The sequence below is a fragment of the Narcine bancroftii genome, chromosome 3 (assembly GCF_036971445.1).
Source record: "Narcine bancroftii isolate sNarBan1 chromosome 3, sNarBan1.hap1, whole genome shotgun sequence".
NCBI lineage: Eukaryota > Metazoa > Chordata > Chondrichthyes > Torpediniformes > Narcinidae > Narcine > Narcine bancroftii.
In genome coordinates, this window is record NC_091471.1 from 64712346 (window position 1) to 64737101 (window position 24756).

The window sequence follows — 24756 nt, forward strand, 5'->3', positions numbered from 1 at the left end:
GTGGCAGGCACCAAGAGATTTCTTTAGGCAGTCCTTGTACCTTTTCTTTGGTGCACCTCTGTCACGGTGGCCAGTGGAGAGCTCGCCATATAATACGATCTTGGGAAGGCGATGGTCCTCCATTCTGGAGACGTGACCCATCCAGCGCAGCTGGATCTTCAGCAGCGTGGACTCGATGCTGTCGACCTCTGCCATCTCGAGTACCTCGACGTTAGGGGTGTGAGCGCTCCAATGGATGTTGAGGATGGAGCGGAGACAACGCTGGTGGAAGCGTTCTAGGAGCCGTAGGTGGTGCCGGTAGAGGACCCATGATTCGGAGCCGAACAGGAGTGTGGGTATGACAACGGCTCTGTATACGCTTATCTTTGTGAGGTTTTTCAGTTGGTTGTTTTTCCAGACTCTTTTGTGTAGTCTTCCAAAGGCGCTATTTGCCTTGGCGAGTCTGTTGTCTATCTCATTGTCGATCCTTGCATCTGATGAAATGGTGCAGCCGAGATAGGTAAACTGGTTGACCGTTTTGAGTTTTGTGTGCCCGATGGAGATGTGGGGGGGCTGGTAGTCATGGTGGGGAGCTGGCTGATGGAGGACCTCAGTTTTCTTCAGGCTGACTTCCAGGCCAAACATTTTGGCAGTTTCCGCAAAGCAGGACGTCAAGCGCTGAAGAGCTGGCTCTGAATGGGCAACTAAAGCGGCATCATCTGCAAAGAGTAGTTCACGGACAAGCTTTGTTGGGACCAAGGTAAACTGCCTCAGGATCTTCGTGATGCCACCATCATCACCCTGTACAAAAACAAAGGCGAGAAATCAGACTGCTCAAACTACAGGGGAATCACGTTGCTCTCCATTGCAGGCAAAATCTTCGCTAGGATTCTACTAAATAGAATAATACCTAGTGTCGCTGAGAATATTCTCCCAGAATCACAGTGCGGCTTTCGCGCAAACAGAGGAACCACTGACATGGTCTTTGCCCTCAGACAGCTCCAAGAAAAGTGCAGAGAACAAAACAAAGGACTCTACATCACCTTTGTTGACCTCACCAAAGCCTTCGACACCGTGAGCAGGAAAGGGCTTTGGCAAATACTAGAGCGCATCGGATGTCCCCCAAAGTTCCTCAACATGATTATCCAACTGCACGAAAACCAACAAGGTCGGGTCAGATACAGCAATGAGCTCTCTGAACCCTTCTCCATTAACAATGGCGTAAAGCAAGGCTGTGTTCTCGCACCAACCCTCTTTTCAATCTTCTTCAGCATGATGCTGAACCAAGCCATGAAAGACCCCAACAATGAAGACGCTGTTTACATCCGGTACCGCACGGATGGCAGTCTCTTCAATCTGAGGCGCCTGCAAGCTCACACCAAGACACAAGAGAAACTTGTCCGTGAACTACTCTTTGCAGATGATGCCGCTTTAGTTGCCCATTCAGAACCAACAATATACACATACTGAAAATGAACAAACTAATGTCATCAAAATTCAGTTATCAGTCTGGATAAATAAAGAGGAGAAGGGTCGATGAGCAAAATGGGCCAACTGCTGCTCCTACTTCTTACATTCTTATGTATTATAAGAACTGCAGCACCAGCTACTAAATTAATTGGAATTTCATATGGTGATTTAAGGTGATTAATAATACTATAAGAATAGATTATAGATGGAAAGACTTGTATCATTATCTAAAACATGTAACAGGATTATTTCATTATAAGATACCATTACATTGAAAATCTGAAATTAATATACCACAAGCACACAGCATCAAGACAGGCAGTCTCTGTTGAATTAAAGGATTTATATTTCCGATCACTGCCCTTTCATTAGGGGTATTGAGCTAAGAATTTACGGTGCCTGATCTGCATTGCTTGCAGTATTTTCTATACCATTTACAGATAATTTTGTTTCTAATATTACCTGAGTGCAAACATTAACCAGTGCCCTGAAAGCTGTGGGGCTGTTTGCAATGAGACATCCAACAGCTGAACTCATGTATGTCAAGCAGGAACTTGTACTCCACATTGTTCCCTTTGAAGATCTAAACTGAGTTTTTGAATATAAATGTTCAGTTCCACTATTTGCCAACTGAGCCCTGCCTCCAGCTGCAAGACACATCAATCGGACCAAGATACGGATGTCAGTTAATCCAAGTGCTTCCAGCCCACTTGTCTGACTGCACAAAGAACCACTGTAAAGGAATATTTTGAAAGAGAATTATTTTTTTTACCAGAAATCTACTACAGTTTTCATCAATACATTCTAAATGATTTTATATTCATATCAATAGCAAAGTAAAAAAACAATACTTGCATTGCCCTGAACGTTTTTGATTTGGTTGTTAAAATTATATTTCCTTTCCTCTGAACCCATGTAGGTTTAATAGAAGCCACTGTTATTATATAACATCAATCCAATCAAGACATATCTTAAAATAGATAACAAACCTTAGCAAGAGAGGGTCTATCTACTTTTCCATAAGAATTAATATTATTTCCACCCTTTCACATTAATACCCTGGACCATGATGAAGGTCATAACTGGGAAGAAGATTTAGCTGTTCCAGTTAAATCAACGCCCCAACTGCTGCAGTGGGTCAGAGGCTAGGTATTTTCTGTAAGTACTTCATCTTCTGACTCCTCGACTCTTATTTACAAATGATGATTCACAAATATGATGAAATTCTCTTTAGCCGAATGGCAGTCTACAAGTATCTTGTTTTTTTTTAAAGATTAAAAAAAAATCCTTCGAGATCGAAAGGTGTTGTAGTCAGAGGGACTTGAGTGTCCTTGTACTGTACAGGAATCACTGAAATTTGATAAGCAGGTTCAGTGAGCAATTAAAAAGGCAAAGGGTAAAATAACATTTATTGAATACAAGAAATTGAATTGAAATTGAATACAAAAGTGAGGATGTTTTACTCAAGCCCCAGTGAGAACCTTGTACATTGTATAGCTCTGGACCCTTACCCAAGAAAGGATCACTTTTTGATAATGGGATTATAGTACAGACCAATTTCAGGGATGGGAGCCATTTTATAAGGGTTTAGAACTTGAGATTGATCTCAATGGAATACACAAAATGTTCTTATATTTTATGGAATTTCTTTAGCCAAAGGATGATAAATTTGTTGCCACAGGCAGTTGTGGAGGCCAAATCATTGGGTGTATTTAAGGCAATGATTGATAGGCTCTTGATCAGTCAGGGCATCGAAAGGTATGGAAAAAGTGCTGGGTAGTGGACTCAGTGGGAAAATGGATCAGCTCATGATTTCATGATGGGGCAGACTCTTTGGGATGAATAGCCTATTTCTGCACCTATGTCCTATGGTCTTGCAATGTAACAATATGTTGATCTAAAAAGTAAATCAACTAATGTTTCATCAGTATTGATTAAAGTCACTATTACTGAGAAATAGTAAAATTTCTGACATACCTCACAGAAATAAGTGACAAAGCTTTTATAACCATGGTGTGTGCTAAAAGAATTTTCATTGTCATTGTGATACGTTGAAGAGCGAGAATTCTTTCTTTGGTGTCACAAAGAGATGCAGCTTGCTCACCTAATGTCAGTCTAGAATGCATTTTTTCATCAGATCTGTTTACACCTAACAATAAAAATATGTTAAAATAACATCATATTGTGTAACAAAACTAAAATACATGTTGAGATCAGATTCAATTACTTATGTCACAGATGACAACTTTTATTCATTACTGGACTACTTCCATGCAGACTTCATTACCTGCTTAGAGGAATCTGGCAGAGGTTTAGGACCACAATATCCTGGCTATATAGGTTAGTGAATAGTTGGAAGGAAAGGAAGCAGTGAAAAGCACATATTCTTCGTTCAATTTTAAAAGTTAAGCTATTAAACTGAAATGTGGTGAATGTCTGCAGAAAGCTATAAACTTTAAACAAATGAATTTTCAAAATCTTCAATTGAAATTATCTAAATTTACATTATGTTTCATTAAGAAAGAGTGCAAAAGTTCCAAATTGCCCTGTGCCTAAAAAGGAAATTGAAAGCAGCCGCAACTAATGAAAACTCAGTCTCCAGTCTTTCTTGTTTCTGGTCCTCAAAAGTGTTGTGTTGATAATGTGTTACCAGCTTCTGCTGGTGTGGTCCTGGGAGAGCGGAGTCACAGCACTACTCCATAGGGTTCAACCATCCAGCCCTAATGCTTGCGGCTCCATACAGGCATTAAATAGCTTGTTAAAGGAGCCGTTGGTATTTGTAAGTAAAATCCTGCAACCGCGGCAGTCTGTGCCTAAGATGGCAGTGCCTGTGCTTGGCAGCAGCCACAATGGTTTGCAGACTCCGGGAAGCAGCGGACCGGGTCAGGGCACCAGAAACAGGGTGAACACACCCTGTTGAGAAGGCAAAGAAGAGGAGCGAATGTACAGGACGGCGAAGGCTGCTGACAGGCGAGGGGCTTAGCAGCTGAGGGACCCATACAGGCTGCAGGCGATGTGGTGGGGGACTCACATGGGTTGCAGTCTGCTGGAGATTGACTCATGGGAACCATGTATTTGGAACTGAAATTTGAGAGGATGCTGAGAGCAAGAAGGGTTCTCAAAGGGCTTCAGGCACTGAAGGCTTCCTGATTATTGCAGAGGGTTGGATCTGGAGCTCGGGTTGCCAATTAATCGAACAGAAGTCTGTTGTGGCTACAGAGACTGTGGGAGCACTGGATTTGAATCCACAGACATTCAGTGACTCTGAAGGGATTCTCTTTTGCTTCTCTTTCTCTTGTACTGTAAGGACCGCTGGGTGATACTACTGGTGACTCTTTCTCTGCCTTATGCCAGGCAGAACGTAGTTTTGTGTAATATTACAATATTATATACTATTGCATGACAAGAAGGGAATCTTGAATTTTACTAAACATTGACCTGTGGGAAACACGTTGATGCATGATAAAGGAAGTGCACAAATAACTCAACTTTCTGCAAAACAAAGGAAGTTCAGCATGTCACCCTTCTCCTTCAACAACCTCTACAGGTGCACCATTGAAGCCATACCTTCTGTATGCCTTCAATGGTGCACCTACAGTGTGGTACAGAAATTGCTCTGCTCAAGATCAGAAGAAACTACAGAAGGAAGTGAATACAGCTCAGAACATAATGCTAAGTTTCCTCTCCTTCATGGACTCAATTTCCACAGCAGCCAACATATTGAAAGACCTATTGCATCCTGGACACTCTCTTTTCTTCCTCCTCCCATTGTGGAGGAAGACTCAAGAGTATGAAAGCACGCACCAACTTAAAAACAGTTTCTACCCTGCAGCCATCAGGTTCCTGAATGAATCCCACAAGAGTGCTGCCATGCTGCCTTTTCATTGAAATCCTACACTGTGTAAATTGTGTTCTTATATGGCTGTATGTATTAAATTTAAATGTAGACATACAGGCCCTTCTGGCCGGCTCACAAACCCATGTTACCCAAATACCCCAATTAAACTAGAATCCCTGTACGTTTTGAAGGTGCACCCAGAGGAAACCCACACAAACATGAGGAGAATAGACAAACTCCTTATAGACGATGCCGGATTCAAACTTGGGTCAATGACATTGTAACCATGTTGCACTAATCGCTATGCCAACTGAAAAGTGCTAGAGCTAATCTGTTATTCTGTTTGCAACAGAACCTTTCTCACTGCCCTAGGTACTTTATGACAAACTTAAATTTGAAACTTAATAGTTACTCTCGGAGACTGTCAAACACATTAACATGGTTTCTGTTACCTTTCTTTAAAAGAGTCTCTTCGATATTATCAGTGGTAATTGATGCTCCAAGGGGATCCTGTCCTAGAAATTGGATAGGATCTGGAATCAATTTGCTATCATTCAACCCAAGTGGTGCAGCTAATGAAGCAAATTCTTCCAGTCCAGTAAGCTGTTCCTTTCTGTCAGTATTCAACATATCCCAGTCCTCTGTAAAACAAAAGTGAATGAGTGTTGTACACCAACATGCTGTTTTAACAAACAAATGCATTAGCTAGAATTTGCATTAGAAATCAGATTGGAAACTTGTTTCCCGGAAATCAGTTAAGTAAGATGCACACTTGCTCAATGCTCACTCTGACTGGCAATACAGTCTGCCTTAGCAGAAACTTGTGGAGAAAAGCTTCTGGAACCTTCAGGCATGAGGTCCTGCTTGGCATTTGCCATAAATCACATTATAGCAGAAGAGTGTGGCAGATCAAGCCCAATCCACAAAAATTGCTAGCTGACTAAATGATGCCTAATGACTTAGCAGATTGCCAAAGAATTTAAAAAATTTATTAATTTGAATAATAAAAATAATTGAACATTAAAAGCACTTAAAAATTCAAATCATTGCTGAAGGAACTTAAAGGCACAGTAATTATATTTACCTTGGTTCCTTGCAACCATTCTTCTCCACTCAAATAGAAAAGAATAAATTGTTGTACTATTTCCAGTGGTGACAAGTAGTCAAGAAAATGCTATCAACATTTTCAGAACTTCTACAATCATGCATATCACCTCTTAATTCATCGCAGTAAAATCCTGGCAATGGATTTTGATGCAATCCCATAATATATTTTTATGGATAGCTTTTTCAAAAAGTGCTTTATCTACCAGTCAATCCATTTTAAGAAACATTAATAATACAAAACAAATAAAATTAAAACTCTTAATTCAGCTATTCCTGTAAATTTACATTTATACAATCATATAATGATCTCAGAAGGTTTTCACGATAGTTTTCTTTTTACATAAATTCTCTTTTACATACATAGTGATATTATTAAAGAAAACCAATTACTCAAAGGCATACATTAAATAAAATCAAATGGTTATTTTAAACATTCATGTTTTCAACAGATGAATAAATGTTCAGGTCCTCCTGAAATGTGGATGTAATACATACTGATATTTGAAACGAATGGATTGAAAATAAGATGGTAAAAACATTGGTTGTTGGATGGGAAAAAGATAAAATTTACCGTAGTTACATAAAAAGGATTGTAGGCCACAACAAAAGGATGGAAAATTAGAAAATATTTATTAATTAGCAGTGGAAATTTAACAATACAGATTAAATTGCAAAAAAAATTCATCAAGTTATGATACATAAATAAATTAGCAAATTGAAATTAAAATTATATGCAAAGCACGGAAGACACATTATGGAACTAGAGCTGAACATATTAAATACATGTCTTAAAATTTGTCTTTTGTATCCTGAAAATGGAATCAGCATTTAGAATAATCTCCAAGAAATAAAAAAATACTGCTAATTTAATCCAAGATAAATTAATTGAAATACAGTTTTCCCCAAAATAAAACCCAAGGTCGAAATTGAGTGTTTTCTTGAATGAATAAAATAGTTTCTGCAGACTCATACACGAGAATGTTGACAGGATTTCAAGGTTTGAGTTACAGGGAAAGGTTGTGCAGACTGGGGCTTTTTTCTCTGGAGCGTAGAAGATTGAGAGGGGACTTGATAGAGGTCTTTAAGATTTTAAAAGGGACAGACAGAGTAAACGTGGATAGGCTTTTTCAATTAAGAGTGGGGGAGATTCAAACTAGAGAGCATGGTTTAAGATTGAAGGGGGAAAATTATAAGGGGAACATGAGGGGAAATTTCTTTACGCAAAGGGTGGTAGGGATGTGGAATGAGCTTCCGACAGACATGGTCGAGGCGGGATCATTGGTTACATTTAAGGAAAGACTGGATAGTTACATGGATAGGAGAGGACTGGAGGGGTATGGACAAGGAGGGTGGGGATTTGTTACAGCATGGACTAGTAGGGCTGAACTGGCCTGTTCTGTGTTGTAAGTGGTTATATGGTTATATGGTTAATAACTAGCTGCAGACTTCAGAGAAATGGCAGAACCAGAAGGGAGAAGAAACAATTTTTTTATTTTCATTCATACAAACATGGAGCCAATTCTTATTATCCTTTGTCTTCCTTTGACAGTCTACGTACCTTCATGCATATTTTCATGCTTGTTGATTAAATCAGGCGCTAATCCTTTTGTTTTGCTGGGGGCAGGGAGGAGAATGGCAGAAGAGAAGCATGTTAGGAACTGGATGATATATTAAAATGTTGCATGAATATTCAGAAAGCATTTTATGATTTCAAATATGACATTAATTATTTATTTCTATCGCAATTACTTTTCAAATGAATTGGAAATAATACAAAATCTCAGTCCCTCACATAGTACAAAGTTTTGGTAAGAGCGGAACTAAGAAGAGAAAGGACATCAATAAATTGGAGAGGGTGCAGCAGAAATTCACCAGGATGTTCCAGAAATCATGAGGGACGAGGATAAAGTGAATGTTCAGTCTTTTTATCCCCGGGTTGATGATTCTAGAACTAGATGGCAGAGGTTTAAATTGAGAGGGGAAAGATTTAGGAGAGACCAGAGAGGATTTTTTTCCCCACTCTCTGTATGTGGAGTGAGCTGCCAGAGGTAACCTTGAAAGTGGGGTCAATAACAACACTCAAAAGTCTTTTCAACAGATTTATGGATAAGAGAGGCTTGAGGGATACGGACTAAGTGTAGACAAATGGGATTAAGCAAGAATACCATGTTTGTTGACATGGACTGGTAGGCCTGAAGAGCCTGCTCCATGCTATACGAATATATAGTGGCTATTACAATGGCGCAAATCTTGCTGGCTGGAGTCACACTTCCAAAAGTTCAACATTTTCAACAACTTGATGATTAACAAATAGCGTCATATCCTTTCAGGCACAGTCGGACTCTACATGGAACTCAATGGTGGAACCCTGCATTCTGGGATTTTGTAGCATTATCATGGAGGAAAGCAGTTTCTCAGATTCTAGATCAGCTCAAATCAGGCATAGGAGCTACAATTCCATTGATTTCACAGGAGATTTTTGGCTCACAGGATATAACAGAACATGAAACAATACAGTACAGGAACAGGCCCCCTTCAGCCCACAATGTCTGCCTTGACCATGATGTCAAATTAAACTAATCCTATCTGCTCTTCCATTCCCTGCATCTTCTCTGCCTGTTTTAATGCCTCTTAAACATCACTATCATATCTGCTTCTAATGCCCTTTGGCAACATGTTCCAGGTACCTATCACACTCTGTTAAAAAAACTAACTTCCCTCTTAACTTTCCTTTAAACTCCCTCACATTAAAGTAACCCTCTGGTATTTCGCATTTCCACTCTGGCATTTACCAGACTTAGGTTCCGATAGCTCAGTGGTTAGAGCTTGTAAACCAGGGGTCACAAGTTTGTTCCTCACTGGGACCTCATTTCTGTGAGGGGCACTGGACAAAGTGGCTACTCTTAGTCTTCCTTACGGTAAACAAAGTTAAAGAATTTCATGCATGTTACATTCTAAATGTAGTACTATGCGACAAATTCTGTAACCTTTACATTTTAATTTTATATATTTCTATCAGGTTTCCCCTCAATCTCTCCTTTCAAAGAATGTCAAAACTCTCCTTCTGGATAATACTCTCTAATCTAGTTACCCAATTAGACAGTGATTCAATTTCTATCTGAGACTTGAATGCCTCCTTTACTGATGGTGTCAGAAAAAAGATTTACAAAGATATCTTTACGGATCTCCACTTAACGTTACACATTAAAAATTGAGTTATGGATAGTAACTTAATCTGGAATAGATTTTAAAAATCGCATTTGCAGTAAAAAAAAACCTTACACTCCGCGCATATACCCTGTATATGAATTTGTTTCTGGGCTCTTTCCAGTCTCTTTCCCAGCATGCTAATGAATGGGAAATACTGTATCTAATTCCCAATTTGTTATCCAGCATGAGTTTTTTTTTGTTGCTAGAGATAGAAGTATACAGGAAATTTTCTCTCTTCAAAGAAAAAATCTTACCTATTTTCAAATCAGGATAAAAACTGAAAATCTTATTACTTGTATTTTAAATCACATTTAAGAGAAATGCCTGAGGTCTTTGATTGAATTTATAAAGTCTACACATATAGCACCAAAGGTGGCTGAAGCTATGGGGCAGTAGCTCTACCAGTTGCATCACTTTACCACTCAAGCAGAAAGAAGCCATCGGTTTTCAGCAGGCCCTCAAAGTTATCCTCTCAGGTGTACTACCCAACTTATCTTTATGCAATCTACTCTCCCTGACACACCAATCAACAACCTCCCAAGCCATCCTGGATTCTCCTACCAATTTATTGTAGCTAGTTAACCTACCAGCATGACTGTCTTTGGGATGTGATGGTGAAACTGAAGCATCTGACAGAGACCAATGTGGTCACAAGGAGCAAGTGAAAACTTCACAGAGATGGCTCCAGAGATCAGGATTTAACCTGGATCTCAATAACATGTAGAGAACAAGACTAACCACTGTGTCTCTTTGCTATCCTTTTAAAAACCACAAAATTAAATAATTATAATTTTTATAATATTTTATAAATAAATTAAAAACAGATCACATGAAAATAAAACAAAATAAATAAAAAAAAACATTCATTTACCCTTTTGTTATCCTAATTTACTTTAAGACTTAGGAAGCTGAAATCATGGGGTTCTTTAGGAATATGAAGAAAGCAGGAAAGAACTCAAACAGGAACACAGAAGGGCCAAAAGAGGCCATGACTGCCTTTGGGATTTTCCTTTATCCAACTTGCTAAGAGATATAGTATCTTCATTAAAAAGCAAGAATAGCCAAGAGGGTAGGACTACTCAAAGATAAAGGAGGAAATTGCATGCATCTATAGGAGAGGTACTACAGGATCTAAATTTAACCAAGGACAGGAAGATCAAGATGGGTTATGTTTTATTTCAGCACATATTAATATCAAGGAAGAGGTGATTTTGGACTGTTGGAAAGCATTCAGATGGATACATCTCCAGGAACTGAGGGGATCTATTCCAGATTATTGATAGAGATTGATGGGGCCTTGATGAGATTTTTGTAAACTCTCTTGCCACAGATAAGGTCCCAGATGACTGGAGAGTAGCTACTGTTATTCCTTTGTTTAAGTAAGGAAATTAAGATAATTCAGGAATTTATAGGCCAGTGAACCTATTGGGAAGCTATTGAAGGGGATTCTTAAGGATAGATTTAGTTCAACCTTGTAAAGCAATGCCTTATAAGGGATAGTCAACATGACTTTGTAAGGCCAAGTCTTGTCTATTGAACTGGATTGAGATTTTTTTGAGGAGATGGCGAAAATGATTGCGGGTTGGGGAGTGGATATTATCTTCGTGTGTGCAAAGCATTTGACATGGTCCCTCATAATAGGCTGATCTAGAAGGTTAGGACAAACAAGATCCATGGTGACTTGGTAAATTATATTCAAGATTAGTATGACCATAGGATTGTGGTAGAGGGGGTGTTTCTCTGGTGGACCATGACCAGTACTTGGACCTCTCCTATTTGTGAGATATTAACACACATATATCGACTAAATCCAATCCAAAGTCAAATAATAACATGACTGCAATTGCAAAAAGAACTAAACAAAGACTAATCATTTCTATCTTCATCAAATGTTTCTGTTTAATAAATGTAATGAAACTTGACAAGAATAATTACCACCACTGATAGAAAATTCTGGAAACACTCAAGTCTCCATTTTTGATTTTCATTTACTGCAAGGAAAATGAAGTTTGAATTTCCAGATCCACACCCAGACCCCTAACTCAGAAACATAATAAAGCAACAGAGGCAATGCTAGTTGGAAAGTGGAAATACAGAATGGGAACTGCCAGTGGAGATTTTATCTGCAGAGATGTTGCAGTGATTTATTATTCAGAAACTATTAGACAAGAGATTTCCTACCCAGAAGGTATTGAATTTTTCGAATACTCTATCCGAGAGGACTATGGAAGCTAAGTCACCAAAAACATCTAAGAGGTCAATAGAAATATTTTGGATATGTCGTAAATCAAGGTATAGGAGAGAGGCATTGGGCAGCCATGATCATACTGAATGGAGAAAGCGGCATGAGGAATTGAATGACCTACTTTTGATTGTATATTTTCTATATTATTTAAGTAATTGTTAGACATTTGTAATAACAACAGCAAATTCACCAAAAATTTTGGTACACATAAAACATGCTACTTTATGCAGTAATCTCATGATATTTTGATATAATATTCTGCTCTTTATATAAAGTACCTCAATTATATATTTGTTCAAGCAGATGGTTTCAAGGAAATCTGTTTCTTACAAACTGAAAAGCCACTGTAATTTATCTACATGAACAGATTTAATTGGACTTTTTTTTCTGATATCAGGGCAAATTTATCGATAACTCAAAGATAATAATATTAAAATATAAAATTTATTACCCTTTATTTCAGGATTTTTTAAAAATCAATTCTGAAAATAATATGGACTTACAAATATTTTAGAATATTGCATTTTTTACAATAAAAAAAACAATGGAAAAAAAGAATCAAATTAGTTTTTAAATAATTCTCACCGACTTAATCTAGGTTGCTTGTGTTTTGGTTTCTCAGCCAAATATTTTTCACGGCAATTGTTGCACATCAGATAATATGGGTTCCCAGAGCCACATTCCCCTCCAAACCAACCATCAACATAGGCTCCATTACTTCGATAGCCCATGTGACCCGCACTCTCTCCACATCCAGGATGATGCTGCTTCATGTGATCGTTGAACTGCATTGTATGAGTGTCACACAGTTCACAAATGACAAACTCCTCTGCATCTGAGCTATCCTGGCACTGAATGAATGCACAAAGCAACTTGAAGAAATAATAAAACAAAATCCACAAAAATCTTTAATGTGTTCTACTTTAGTGGAGAAATTTCAACACAACTTTTCACTTAATTTAGAAAATGTTACTACTGAAATGCCCAGAGCAATTCCAGTCAATCTTTACAGAAGTAACACAGTAATTTAAAACACATGGCAAGAATATCTGATGCAACTTTAAATTATATTTCAGTTTTTTTTTATTTTTAAAAGAAGACAGCAAAGAGAAAAGAAAACAATGAATTATTTTGGTCCCCATTTTTAAACTTCTGTTGAAAATTAACCTCCGGTGCAGAGTCAGTGAAAACCAGCATTTCTGAAATCACATTCATCGAGTGTCTGGTGGACAGTGTAAACCGGTATCACAATGAAGGGCATTGTAGTTTAACTTTTTTTTCCTCTCAGCCAACATTCATGGTTTCCACGAGTGAACAAAGAGAAGCTGGAAAGACTCAAAGGTTGTTCTGGGTTGGACCATTGCAGCAGGGACCAGGTAATTTAACACCAAAAGAATGGAGTTGTGGATCTTCTGATCTGCATTGTTCTGTGTCCCATTAACCATCATCTTATTTTTTTAATAAAAATCTTACAAAAATTTGATTCTCTCATATGAAAGCTGAGAGAAACAAGAAGCAAATCAAGAAAGAAAATTCTTCTGGGATGAAGGCAAGAAGAAAAAAAATGTTTGATCATGTTAATACATGGACTAATTCTGTAATCCCAGTGGGGAGAGAGGATTATAGATAAAATAAGGAGCTACAATGTTGTGGATCCTTTTAAAATAAACACAATACTGCCAGCATGCTGGAATTACCTGATTATCAAACATAACCAATAAACGTAAAGCATAACGTTTTAAAATCCCTTTCATCTACAATGCTCTCACATTTTGCCTCCCTCCCCCACCCACCCACACACACATAGATAGTGAGGCAGTAATGAAATTTTGAAGGGAAACAATGAACAATAGTATAATTATTTGAAAGAATTATATTACTGATAAAAGTTTTGTGATTTTACCATGTTAGGCAAGTCCATCATCTCAGACAACCACGTGCCCTGTGCTTCATTTTCAGTACCACAAGCAGAAGGAAACATATCCTCAACAGAACCTTCAGATAGAGGATCCTCAGAAAAACACAGCTCCAACTCTCCATCCAGATTGCGGTCAGACATCGCATCTGTTTCCTGCCACTCTGCAGTTTCAGGCTCTCTCTGTGGCGCTGACTGCACCAGCAGAGGAGATCGGGATCCTTTATGAAACACAAGCATTTTATATTATATTCTTGAAAAAACAAATATAAAGTACATTTAGTCAGTCGATACTGGATTAATTAATGATATAGATCATTTATATAATTCCCCAAAGAATTAAGAATCAAAAACTTTAATATATATTCTATTGATAGCTTGTCTGAAAGAATGATTTACTTCTCAGAATCAAAGTTAAAAAAAGGAACAAAAAGCTCGATGAATTTCCATCCATGAAGAGAAAAGGCACATCCTTAGACAGAATCCTTCCTCATATTTAAATATGTCTTTATTTTTATCCAGATCATTCTTATGTCTATGCCTTTCCTTCAATTTATTATTATTATGGTTAAATTTTATTGTATTGATTAAACTTTAGTTTCCTTTCATTTCAATTTCAGTAACATTCAGTCATCATTATAAGAAACAATGCAAGTCAGGGAACCAAACCAACACTTATTGAATAGATTGCCACAGTGTGAACACTTAATTATAAAACTAAATCCAACCATAACAGAAAACTGTGAATTCAGTCCCAGTTAGCATCAATGTTCTGTTAAGAGACTCGATGAACTTAAATCAAGTACAGATTACTCAAAATCACTCCATTTGCGAGTCTGCTTCTCTGTCAACATCTCTGTGCTGTAAGATTAGATTGTGCATATTTGGTCTTGAATGAACTGGAATTTCTTAATGATAAAGACTGGGAAACAAAATTATCTTTAGCTTCTCACAAACTCTATACCCTCTCCACTGATCGTGTCATCTAATGGGTCACTGCTTCATTTCATTAAAAAAAATTATTTCAATAAGATTGTCTTCTTCCATGGTAGAGGTGCTGCCACCCATGTCTTCATCTGTAGGGTACAGGGAATGGGGGTGGGGTATTTTGAATCCAAAAATGATTGCACTTCTGTTTCCTGTCAAAGCAATTTCAGTAAAATTCCTCTCTCAAAGAGAACAATGGAAAGTCTGGGATCACAACCAATCATTTTCCACTTGTGTCTACTGATAAATATTATTCAATTAAATATACTGATTGAATATCAAACTGCCAATCACTCATCTGTGAAAAAAGAACAAATCCAAAGGTATCGGATTGATTGGCATGGCGAGGAGTAGGGTGAAAAGTTTAGAGTTCTGGTCCCTGAACTGCCCAGTTTTAGGTTTTATGGACAAAGAGCATGCAATTAACTCACTAAAGAAGCAATCTGATCATTTAAATATATTCAAAAGGGCCTATTTGATTTATTTTGGAGGATCAGCCTGAGTTTTAGAAAATGGGAAACTTAGCAGACAAAACAGGCAAGAGCAGAGTAATGAAGGAAAGTGCTTTTCTCATGTTGATTTTGACCAGTAATGCTTTTCCTCTGGCTCAGAATTTTAATATCAGTCATATATCCTGTTCCCTTCCCTGCTACTCATTTTCATATTCCATGTAAGAAGATTTGGCTGCTGTCGTTAACTCTGGAGATCTCCCTAGCTCTGATACCTATTTAGTCCTAGGCCTATTATTCCGGTGATGTCCTGTCTATCATCTTATTCTTTTCCAAGATTTTAATTCATACAAGATCTTTCTGTCTGTAATCTCTCCATTCCACATGCATCATTTTGTAATTTCTAATCAAAACTAACTCCCCATCTCCAAATGTTTCAAATTTTAAATTCACATCTGAACCTTTCCTTGGCCTGTCTCTTCTATCAAAGTAATTTCATTTGGGCTCTGGTCTCTTGTGTATCCCTTTTCTTTGACCCATCACAAATGAGAGCCTGCTCAGTTTTTTTTTGTATCTCACACCTCAAAATTCTCTTCCTAAATCAGTTTGCCTCCTAATTTAAGATCTTCTTTAAATTGCACATCATTTTCTCTGATTTCTTCTTGTAGCATCTATTTACCTCTGTTTACGGCTCTATGGAATACCAGGTGACATTTCCTTCTTAGAAACAAATTTTACTTACTTTACTATATAGATCTTCAACCCAATATCTAGTCTGTAGTTTAAAACCAAATATCACCACGAAAAGCTCCAATTGAATTTCTGCCTTCAAAGTACAGTTGGCATCATGGTTGGTGGTAATGCCGAAACAGTGTCAATGATCACGATTGGGGTTCGAATCCTGTGCTGTCATTCTCCCTGTGTCCGCGTGAGTTTTCCCTGGGAGGTTCAGTTTACTCCCACTGTTCGAAATGTACCAGGAGTTGTAGATTAATTGGGTATAACTGGGCGGCACAGACTCATGGGCCAAAATGGCCTGTTACTGTCTTGTATGTCAAAATTTTAAAAAAATTAAAAATAATCGAGAGTTGTTATTTACATTGTTATACTATAATTTAAATTATAATTGAAAAAAAGCAATAGCAGGATCATGTACCACTGACTCACATAACTGCAACTTACCAGCCCTTATTAAGGTGGATCGCTGTCCTGGGCTTGCTCTGTGCCGTCGAGCTGGTGGTGGCCTATTCCTAGTCAAATGCACATCGATGAAGTTTCCTCTTTCTACCTGATCCAAACCATCGGTGGTTCTGTTTGTTGATGCGAAGTGAGGGTGGTGGTTATGCGATAAATGGTAATATAAAGTGAGATGAAACAGATTCAAAACATATTAATCAATCAATAAACTAGTGTTAAAGCAGCAATATTTTTATTGGTATATACTCTTGGTTGTTTACCCCTAATTTGGAATGGTGCTAAGTAAGCATGATAAAATGCAAGCATATGAGGAAAGGGGAATTGGTCCAAAAAAGAATCACAGGAGGCCATTATGTCTATGCTAGTATATGTATGCATTCTAAACATTGTATTAATATGCTGGTTATATTGCTTTCAGAGTAAAGATTTCTTGTAAATCATAAACCATCTAATTTGTCCCTAATGTTCACTTTTTTGCTATCAATTTAGTAAATACATTTATGGGCAACACGGTTAGCGTACCGGTTAGTGCCAGCGACCCAAGTTCAAATCCGGCACTGTCTGTAAAGAGCTCGTATGTTCTGCTAGTCTCCGAGTTTCCTCCGATTGCTCTGGTTTCCTCCCACCTTTCCAAATGTAGGGGGGCTGTAGGTTAATTGAGGTGTTTGGGCAGCAGAGGCTTGTGTACCGGAAGGGACTGTTATTGTGTGTGGTGCAATTTAATCATTGCATTACAATAATATTTGACAATCCATGTGTTAATCACAAAAGTGGTTGTTTGATGGTATATTTTTCATTAAAAAGGTAAATTTGATGATTTGGAAAGTAATCATTTCAGACTTCTGGTAAATGATTTTCCAGAGGTTAAATGGACATGGGCTAGGGACTTCTGATTATATTTGGCATAGATTAGATAAAAAATCTTAAAGAATATGTTTCAATAAAAGTGGATTATAGTTGAGCCTACTTGAATATAAATTATAAGATGTTGGAGACCTAAAGGCCATCTTGAGCAGACTCTAAGGGACATTCCACTTACTCCATTTTATTCTTCTACTCTTTAAAACATTTTTTTACCCATTTCCTATTCACAAGTTATTTTGAATACTGCTTTCACACTATTTATTGCAGGAAAATCCATATGGTAAAATTTTGAAAAGAATTATCTGAATTTTTTTGCCAAAAGTTGAAATTTATTTCCTCTGGTCCACTTACAAATGGAAAGAAGATTAATTATTTACAGTACAACTCTGTTATCTGAAATGGTCGGGACTGGGCCTATGACGGATAAATGTTTTTTTGGGAGAACTGGTCACTTTTTAAAAACAGCCCAGTAGCAACAGCAAATCACTTGTATCAATGTTTAAACAACAAATAACAAGGAACAGCCTTTTGAGCATTAAAATGTTTAATTCTCACCAAAACAATGCTGGCCACAGCCGATCACTGAGACCACCCATCTGCCACCGCCAATCCCTAACACGAACACACTGCTGCCGCTGATCCCCGAGGAGGCTTCCCGGGCCGGAGGAACACTCACTGGTGAGTCAGCAGGCTCCTGTCTCCCCGGTCACTGGAGCTCCTGATGCCTGGGTCCCGACTCCGAATCCTCCCCTAGGCCTTCCGGACATGCACACTGGGGAAGTAGAATGGCATCCAGTGTGCCGGGGAGGGAAGAGGATAGGAAGGTGAGGAATGCTCGGGAACCAGAGGTCCCACTCCTGCCTGGGAATCCAAGGTCCTGCTCCTGCCCTGGGAAGCCACTCTCCTTGACAACGGCGGGATAAGGGATTCTTCCGACTGTCTGCGGCTGGGAGACAGCGGCATGCAGTTTGAGAGAATGTTGAGAGAGTTGGAGAGAAAAGTCAATAGGGGAAGGTAAAGATGAAATGGAAAGAGAGAGGGGAGAGAGTTACCTGAAATGAGGACAATTGTTGTTCTAATTTCATGTCAGGTGAATTTTTTTTTCAACCTGTGAAGTCAGTTCAGCTCTGAAAATTTTTTGGTTAAACGATGATTTCTAATTTGTTTCTGACATCCTCATTTATCTGAACTTTTTAAGAAATTTCGGATAAATGAGGATTTCGGAGAATCTGATTTCAGATAATCGGAGTTGTACTGTTTTTTTACTACCATGTCTCAGAATTTTGAACACTTACACATGGACATTTTAAACCTTCTTTATTCTAACAGAGAACAGGGTTACAATTTCTCTTACTCTTGCTTACAACTGAAGTCCCTTTTTTTAAAAGCACTGAAATCAATGTTAATTTCAAAGAGCTACTGAAAATTTTATCTTTATTTAAAACAAAACAAGGATTATTAACTGTGATTGATTTTTAAGTAAAATATCTCAAAGACCAACTTCTTTAAAAGATTTGATGCTTACCCTTCAACTGCATCTTCTCTTTCAATATTGACAGGGGACACAGGCATAGTTGATCGAGAGTGCATTATGACCTCAGAGTCCACAGGTGACTCCAAATTATTGTCATTAGTTGCTGTGGAATAGACAATCACTTGTTCTTCTGACAGTGGATGTTCCAGCATCCAGCTGGCTAATTGTTCAATTGATTGTGGGTCTGCATCTCCAGAAACCCCTGCACAAAAGGAAATAAAGAAAATTCGCTTGTATCTGGTTAAAAAGGCACGTGAATAGGGTGAATAGGGTGGTGAAGAAGGCTTTTAGTATGCTGGCCTTTATCAATCATTGCATGGAATATAGGAGTTGGGAGGTGATGTTGAGATTGTATAAGACGTTGGTGCGGCCTAATTTGGAGTTCTGTGTGCAGTTCTGGTCGCCTAATTATAGGAAGGATATAAACAGAGTGGAGAGAGTGCAGAGAAGGTTTACCAGAATGTTGCCTGGGTTTAAGCATCTGGAGTATGGGGAGAGATTGGACAGATTGGGTCTTTATTCTTTGGAGCGTAGAAGGTTGAGAGGGGATTTGATAGAAGTATTTAAGATTATGAAAGGGATAGACAGAATGGATGTGGATAGACTATTTCCGTTAAGAGGAGGAAAGTTTACAACAAGAGGACATGAGTTAAGAATTAAGGGGCAGAGGTTTAGAGGTAACATGAGGGGGAACTTCTTTACTCAGAGAGTGGTAGCTGTGTGGAATCATCTTCCGGGAGAAATAGTGGCGGCGGAGTCAATTGTATTATTTAAGAAAAGGTTGGACAGGTATATGGATGAGAAGAAGATGGAGGGTTATGGGCATTGTGCAGGGAGGTGGGATTAGAAAGGGGTGTTTGGTTCGGTGCGGACTAGAAGGGCCTAATGGCCTGTTTCCGTGCTGTAATTGTTATGTTATGTTATGTTATGTTATGTTATAAATGCAGAAAATAAGTAGAAGAATGGCATGCACATCTGTCTTGTCTTTATCATGCATTTCAAATTCAAGTTCAATTTTATTATACAACTAGTGAAAGCATTTCTCTGGACCACAGTGCACACATACCCAAATAATACACAGTAGCTAATAATTACACATATACATATAAATATAACATAAAATAAATATATAAATATCAACCTCACAGCCTGCAGAAATAATCTATTTACAAGCCTGGCAGTCCTGATTTTGATACTACTGTACCTCCTTTCAGATTGTAGTAAGTTAAAGATCTTGAGTGATGGATGGTAGGGATTCTTGATAATTCTTTGAGGTTTATTTAACCCATACTCTTGGACAATGTTGTCACTAGAGGAAAGTGAGATTGCAGTGATCTCCTTGGATGTTTTACTGATCCTCTCTATTAACTTTCAGTCTGATGCTTTGCAGATACCATACTACACAAAGATGCAGCTGGACAGGACACTCTCAATTGTGTTCCTGCAGAATGCTGTCAAGGTAGAGGCTGGTGGCCTTTCCCTTCCCCACCTCCTGAGGAAGTGTAGATGCTGCTGCACCTGTCTGCTCATGAGGTGTTGTGGATCCAGGATAAGTTGTCCCTTATACGGTATGTACACTAAGGAAGTTTGTGCTTAACATGTCAGTCATTGATGTGTAGTGGAGAGTGGTTGTTCTTCATCCTCCTGAAGTTCACATTGTCTCGACTACATTGAGACTCAAGTTGTTGTCTCACACCATTTGACAAACCTCCCAACCTCCTCTCTATAAACTCATCACTATTGCGGACGAAACCAACTGCTACGCTATTGCTGTATTACAATCCTAGTTACTGGAATGTTCTGGTTTGTCAGCAATTTATGACATTATCATTCAGCCTTCATCTGAGGTGGTTTCCTCACTCTCTCCTTGACCTCCTGTCACATAATAGGATAGTCTGGTAGTTTGTCTCTCCACTCTTCAATCTGATCCAGTATCTGCCAACTGGCTACAGACTTAATACTATCATGGCCCAGTCCTTCTTCTGTAGTTGCATCCTGAAGTCCATCTCTGGACAGATATTGAACATCTCCACATTTCTCACCTTTCCTTCAGTCTCTGGATGTAATGAATGTGACAGTCAACTCCGTTCTCATCTTCTCTGTCCCCTATCCCAATGAGAATTTCCATTCCAAGTTGATTAGAACAAATAGTTAAAAAGTTGCTGGTGAGACACACTGTGACATTGGTGTTGATTTTAGAGATGACTTACACCTCCAGGTAAGGGCTGCTATACATATTATGGTGGTGAAAGGATGGTCTATCAAGAAAGTGGGGAGAGGCAGTCTTTATTCATGTTAAAGCCATTTCAAGATGAATCATGTTATTCTAACTTCATCATCTTAGATCTTAAATAGAACTTGTTGAGAGTCATCTTTTTTTAAAATCATAGTTTATCTACTTGCATCAATGTATGTCTCTTCCATGCACCTATCTAACTGAAACCTCGGTTCATATATTAATGAGCTACAAAATTAATTGCACTAACATTTACTGGCCCTTTCCTCTTCTCCATTCAGCACGAATTTTATTCAGATATATTTAAAATAACCCTTTCTTGCTTTAGTCTCAATAAAGGGTCCTAACCCAAAAAATTGACTGACCATTTCTACCAATGTATGATGCAGGACTTGGCTGAATTCCACCAGGATATCAATGTTGGCTAAATATTCCAGCTTCTACAGTTTTTGTGCATCTTATGCCAGAGTCCAACTCTGCTATGGGTACAGATTACCCATTTTTATTTACTCCTTTGCCCCAATCCTAAAATAAAAGCACTTTTTGTGTTTAAATCCTTTAAAAGCCTCAATTCTCTCGTTCTGTTGCCATACGAAATAAAAAAAATCTATTGCTTTGATTGTTCTCCTTTACCTATCCCTTCGTTTGTTCCTCAGTCATTGACAACTATGCTTTGAGCTTTCTAGACCTTGTCTAAAAATTCCCACTTTCAGTCCCTTTTGGCTTCTCTCTAAAAATCAACCCCTTTCACTAAATTTTCAGTCATCTCTTCTGAGCTGATTAGTTAACTTTCCCAAAGCAAATGTTTATATTTGTGATTTATATATTTATATTTATATACATGAGAGAAATAAACACCATAAGAACATCTTGAAAACCTAAAAATACTATTTAGAAATGTAGTTACACTCTGGCGACGCACATGATTGTAGTGGCCCTACTCGTCACGTGTGGTCAGCGGGGCAGCCGTCGCAAAGATGGTGTCGCGGGCCCTTCTGATGCAGACTGGAAGAGCATGTGCGTGTTTACGTCTACATGACGCAAGTTCTGGAATGCGAGAGGCGGGCTGAGGACAGCCTTAAAGGCTGCGGCGCGAATTTCAAAGTAAATCAGTTGTGCCAAACGAGCTCAAAGGCTACTGTTTCAGTCTTTTCACTCACTCTTGCACAACACGGTAAACTGGCGACCCCCAACGAGTCTCCATGTTCTAAAGACTCGGCATAATGGACCCCGCAGCCTTAGGCTCTGTTGCATTAAAGCTGCCAACTTTCTGGACCAAGAGGCCCCACATTTAGTTTGGCCAAGCAGAATTACAGTTCCAGATCAAACAGATAACATCCGATTCGATGAGATACTTCTACGTCATCCGCTCACTCGATCAGGAAGCCGATTCATGGGTCTTCTTATCCAGGCGCCGCCAGAGGAAGGTAAATCCATGGCTCTTAAAAACCCTCTCATTAGTACTTACAGACTATCACGGCACGTGAGGGCCACCAGACTCCTTCACCTGGATGGCCCAGGGGACAGGACCCCACCCGTCCTGATGGATGAGATGCTCCTCCTGGCAGAAGGACACAAGCTCTGGTACATGTTGGAGCAAGCATTCCACGAGCAAATGCCCAAAGACATTAAGCTCCTATTGGCCGACGTGGATTTCAGCGACCATGTAGGGCTGTGGCATGAACAAATGTTATGCACCGCTCTAAGCGCGAGCCCATAGACACAGTCAATTGTGTTACAAGGCAGCTGCTCAGGGCAACACCAAAGGCCAGTCCAACACGCGAACAAGACCACCCCCCCACCCCCCAAGAACAGAAAGGTCCAAGCCAAAATAGTGCTTCTATCATCAGCGGTGCCCAAGTCCAATGGCAGCTGGCGACCCTGCGGAGACTACAGACATCTCAACGATGCGACAACGCCAGAGCACTACCCGATTCCCCACACGCAGGATTTTGCAGCAAACCTCCATGGTGCACACCTTTTCTCCAAGTCCGACCTGATCCAGGGATACCACCAGATCCCTGTTCACCCTGATGACGCCCAGAAAACCGCTATCATCACCCCTTTCAGTTTTTTCAAGTTTCCTTGCATGCCGCTTGGCTTGAAAATTGCCTCCCAGTCATGCCAGCATCTCATGGATGCAGTTGGCAGAGACTTGCCTTTCTTTTTCATCTACCTGGACGATATCCTGGTAGTGAGCAAGACTCCTGAGGACCATATCTCACATCTTTGCCAGCTTTTCGACTGGCTGGCTGAGTTCGGACTCATCATCAACCCAGCGAAATGCTAGTTTGGCATCGAAGAAATCGACTTTTTAGGCCACTGAATTACCAAGGACGGTGTCAGTCCTTTACTCAACAAGGTGAAGGCTATACAGCAATTTGCCAGGCCAATGACTCTGAAGGGACTGTGAAAATTTGTGAGCATAGAAAATTTTTATAACAGATTCATCCCCGTAACAGCCAACATTATGCGCCCACTTTTCGCTTTAATATTGGGCTCCACGAAGGAACTCAAGTGGACAGACAATGCGCAGGCCACTTTTGAAAAGACCAAAGAGACCCTGGCTGATACAACGATGCTGGTCCACCTACGCATAATCGTACTCACAGCCCTCACAGTCGACGCGTCTAACACAGCGGTAGGTAGTGTCCTGGAACACTTGGAGGCCCCTCACATTTTTTAGCTGCCACCTGCGACCACCTGAACTGAAGTACAGAATATTCAACAGAGAGCTGCTAGCCCTCTACCTTGCTGTCCACCATTTTCACTATCTACATGGACCACAAACAATTGACGTTTCCATTCTCCAAATCTTCCGACCAGTGGTCTGCCTGCCAGCAGCAACATTTACCTTACATCTCCGAATTCACCTTCTCCATCCCCCATCTCTCATCCAACAGTTCACGCCCTGTCGCAAGGCATCAGCTGCCACGACCTGGCCCGAGGCCAACAGAATGACGTAGAGACCCACAATTTCAGGACGGCGATCACAAGTCTGCAGCTCCAGGGCCTCCCACTGGAAACCAATGGTGCGATTATTCTCTGTGGCATCTCCACGGGCCAACCATGATCGCTTGTCCCCGCCCAATGGCAATGAACAGTTTTCGACATGATACATGGCCTGTTCCATCACTCCATTTGAATGACAGTGTGGATGATATCCTCCCAGTTCGTCTCGCACGGGCTGCGCAAGCAGGTTACAGAGTGGGCAAAGACAAGCACAAACTGCTAAATTGCGAAGGTCCAGCGGCACACCAAGCCCCGCCTTCAAAGGTTTGACGCACCGACTCGCAGGTTCCAGCATAGTTGGCCCCTTGCCAGTCTCCCGAGGGTTGCACTACCTGCTCACAATCACGGACAGGTTCACTTGATGGCTAAAGGTTATTCTCATCCCATACGCCACCACTGACACTTGTGCCAGGGTTTTCCTCTTCCCCTAGGTCTCCCGTTTTGGAGCACATAACCATTGATCAGGGAGCCCAATTCACCTCTGCCCTGTGGAATGAGCTCTCCAAACTCCTGGGCAGCCAGCTACATTGCACCATGGCCTACCACCCTCACTCCAAAAAACTATTTGAGCATTTTCATCGCCACCTTAAGTCAACATTGATGGCAAGGCTCGAGAGGCCGAATTGGGTGGATGAACTACTGTGGGTCCTCCTTGGTATATGCACAGCACCTAAGGATGACCTCAAAGCCTCCTCAGCTGAGTTAGTGTATGG

At 39.7% G+C, this 24756-nt stretch overlaps 1 protein-coding gene across 7 annotated transcripts in view; it reads right to left on the minus strand.

Annotated features, from left to right (window-relative positions):
* Nucleotides 1–24756, minus strand: part of LOC138757224 (probable E3 ubiquitin-protein ligase HERC1) — a 309739-nt gene that overhangs the window by 105518 nt on the left and 179465 nt on the right. For 5 of the 7 annotated variants that reach the window (XM_069924220.1, XM_069924216.1, XM_069924219.1 and 2 more), the window contains exons 43-50: nucleotides 18787–18997; nucleotides 16383–16510; nucleotides 13753–13985; nucleotides 12435–12721; nucleotides 7953–8008; nucleotides 5740–5928; nucleotides 3427–3598; nucleotides 1912–2182 (exon numbers count right to left, since the gene is read on the minus strand). In XM_069924220.1, the coding sequence (XP_069780321.1) occupies nucleotides 1912–2182; nucleotides 3427–3598; nucleotides 5740–5928; nucleotides 7953–8008; nucleotides 12435–12721; nucleotides 13753–13985; nucleotides 16383–16510; nucleotides 18787–18997 (1547 nt within the window). The remainder of the gene's footprint in view (nucleotides 1–1911; nucleotides 2183–3426; nucleotides 3599–5739; nucleotides 5929–7952; nucleotides 8009–12434; nucleotides 12722–13752; nucleotides 13986–16382; nucleotides 16511–18786; nucleotides 18998–24756) is intronic. The other 2 variants (XM_069924217.1, XM_069924218.1) reach the window with 1 other exon arrangement.